The 2,197-nt window shown below is 40.3% G+C and overlaps 1 protein-coding gene across 1 annotated transcript in view; it reads right to left on the bottom strand.

Annotated features, from left to right (window-relative positions):
- LOC106869424 (dynein axonemal assembly factor 11) overlaps nucleotides 1-2,197 on the bottom strand; it is a 27,261-nt gene that overhangs the window by 3,379 nt on the left and 21,685 nt on the right. The window contains exons 11-12 of the mRNA XM_014915155.2: nucleotides 1,669-1,746; nucleotides 840-905 (exon numbers count right to left, since the gene is read on the bottom strand). Coding sequence (XP_014770641.1) covers nucleotides 840-905; nucleotides 1,669-1,746 — 144 coding nt within the window. The remainder of the gene's footprint in view (nucleotides 1-839; nucleotides 906-1,668; nucleotides 1,747-2,197) is intronic.

Below are 2,197 nucleotides of genomic sequence, written 5' to 3'. Positions count from 1 at the left end.
ATATATATATATACAAATACATACATACATACAGACATACATACATACATACATATATATATATCATCATCATCGTTTAACGTCCGCTTTCCATGCTAGCATGGGTTGGACGATTTGACTGAGGACTGGTGAAACCGGATGGCAACACCAGGCTCCAATCTAAATTTGGCAGAGTTTCTACAGCTGGATGCCCTTCCTAACGCCAACCATGGTTTTCACATTGTCAAGAACTCCGCTGTCAGTTAAATACATTTTGAAATCTGATGATTACTACGAATGTATGGAAGTGCTAATTGAACTTTATGAACATTACAAAATATCTTTTTAATGTTTATTAATTCATTTTGCAAGATTCCAGATGTGAAATTGTGTGTTGCAAGAAATATTGTATTTCAGGATGGTAATTTTTTTTTTTTTTCATGCTAAAATTCCATAATAAAAGACATGAAAACCAGACCATGTTTTAACTTTATTCAATTGATATATTATTCTATACACATTCACAAAATTGCAGAATATATATACTTATATTTGGTGTTTTCATCCAAAATGGAGATGAACACCATTCCTCCATGTGATTGGCTTAAAAAATTGTTAAGATATTAAGATATTTTTCTTAACATGAAACCATCGTTTTCAATGAAACCACTGTGATTTGAGTGAGATTTGGCTGTTTTTTCTTGCAGGTCGAGACACCATAGAGTGACTCCATCACTGAATTAAGCAGTGATGGCAATGGAAGGGTGTGATTTGAGGGTGATTTGGCTGCTATTTCTGATGGATCAAGAAATCACATAGAAGTTCTGTTGGGCAAAAAGATGGAGAAAATGTCCACTTACTTGTAACAAGCCATATCAAGAAGATAAGCATTCTCTTCATTTTGGTCTTTTAATGTGAAGTTAATCCTGTTTAAAGAAATGTGAGAAGGAGAGAAAGACAAAGATAGAAATCATCATCATCATCATCATCATCGTTTAACGTCTGCCTTCCATGCTGGCATGGGTTGGACAATTTGACTGAGGACTGGTGAAACCAGATGGCTGCACCAGGCTCCATTCTGATCTGGCTAAGTTTCTACAGCTGGATGCCCTTCCTAATGCCAACCACTCCGAGAGTGCAGTGGGTGCTTTTACGTGCTGCCGGCACGAGGGACAGTCCGGCAGCACTGGGAATGACCATGCTCAAAAGGTGTTTCTTACATGCCACCGGCATGAGAGCCAGTCAGCGGCCCAGGTAACGATCACAATCGGATGGTGCTTTTAACATTCCACTGGCACGAGTGCCAATCAGGTGGTCCTGTCATCGGCCACGTCAGCGATTTTGATTTCACTTGCCTCAACAGGCAAAGTTGACCTGGGCGGAATTTGAACTCACAACGTAAAGACAGATGAAATACTGCTAAGCATTTCGCCCGGCGTGCTAACGTTTCTGTCAGCCTGCCACCTTCCGTGTGTGACAAAATATTGGGCAACTCAAGGCAACAAAAGGTCAAATACTTGCCTAAAGTGGCTTACAGTAGGACTGAACCTGCAACCATGTGGTTGTGAAGCAAACTTCTTAACCACATGGCTGTGCCTATAGGTCTAAGGGATCAGGAGTATCCTGGGGCTAAACAACAACAACAACAACAACAACAACGGCAAGAAGAAAAAAACAAACCACACTTACTTTGGTTCGTTCATGTTAAAGGCTCTTCCTTCGTTGTTGAAAAGTCTTCGTGGTTTTTTGAGGTTTTCGTCATTGGCACTACAACAATAACAACAACATCAACCGGAAATAAATACACAGTAAAGACATGGTAACATATATCTATATATCATGTCTTTGATGTGTATGCTTTACTCATACAGGAAAATATGGTTTGCAGATTTAGATTTAATGGATAAACATAGGCGCAGGAGTGGTAAGTAGCTTGCTTACCGACCACATGGTTCCGGGTTCAGTCCCACTGTGTGGCACCTTGGGCAAGTGTCTTCTACTATAGCTTCGGGCCAACCAAAGCTTTGTGAGTCGATTTGCTAGACGGAAACTGAAAGAAGCCTGTTGTACATATGTATATATATATATATATGTTAGTGTGAGTTTGTCCCCCCCAACATCGCTTGACAAACGATGCTGGTGTGTTTACGTCCCCGTAACTTAGCGGTTCGGCAAAAGAGACCAATAGAATAAGTACTAGGCTTCCAAAGAAGTCCTG

The sequence above is a fragment of the Octopus bimaculoides genome, chromosome 19 (genome assembly GCF_001194135.2).
Source record: "Octopus bimaculoides isolate UCB-OBI-ISO-001 chromosome 19, ASM119413v2, whole genome shotgun sequence".
NCBI classification, from domain to species: domain Eukaryota; kingdom Metazoa; phylum Mollusca; class Cephalopoda; order Octopoda; family Octopodidae; genus Octopus; species Octopus bimaculoides.
Note: the sequence above shows the minus strand (reverse complement) of the source record. Positions and strands in the feature narration are given on the sequence as shown.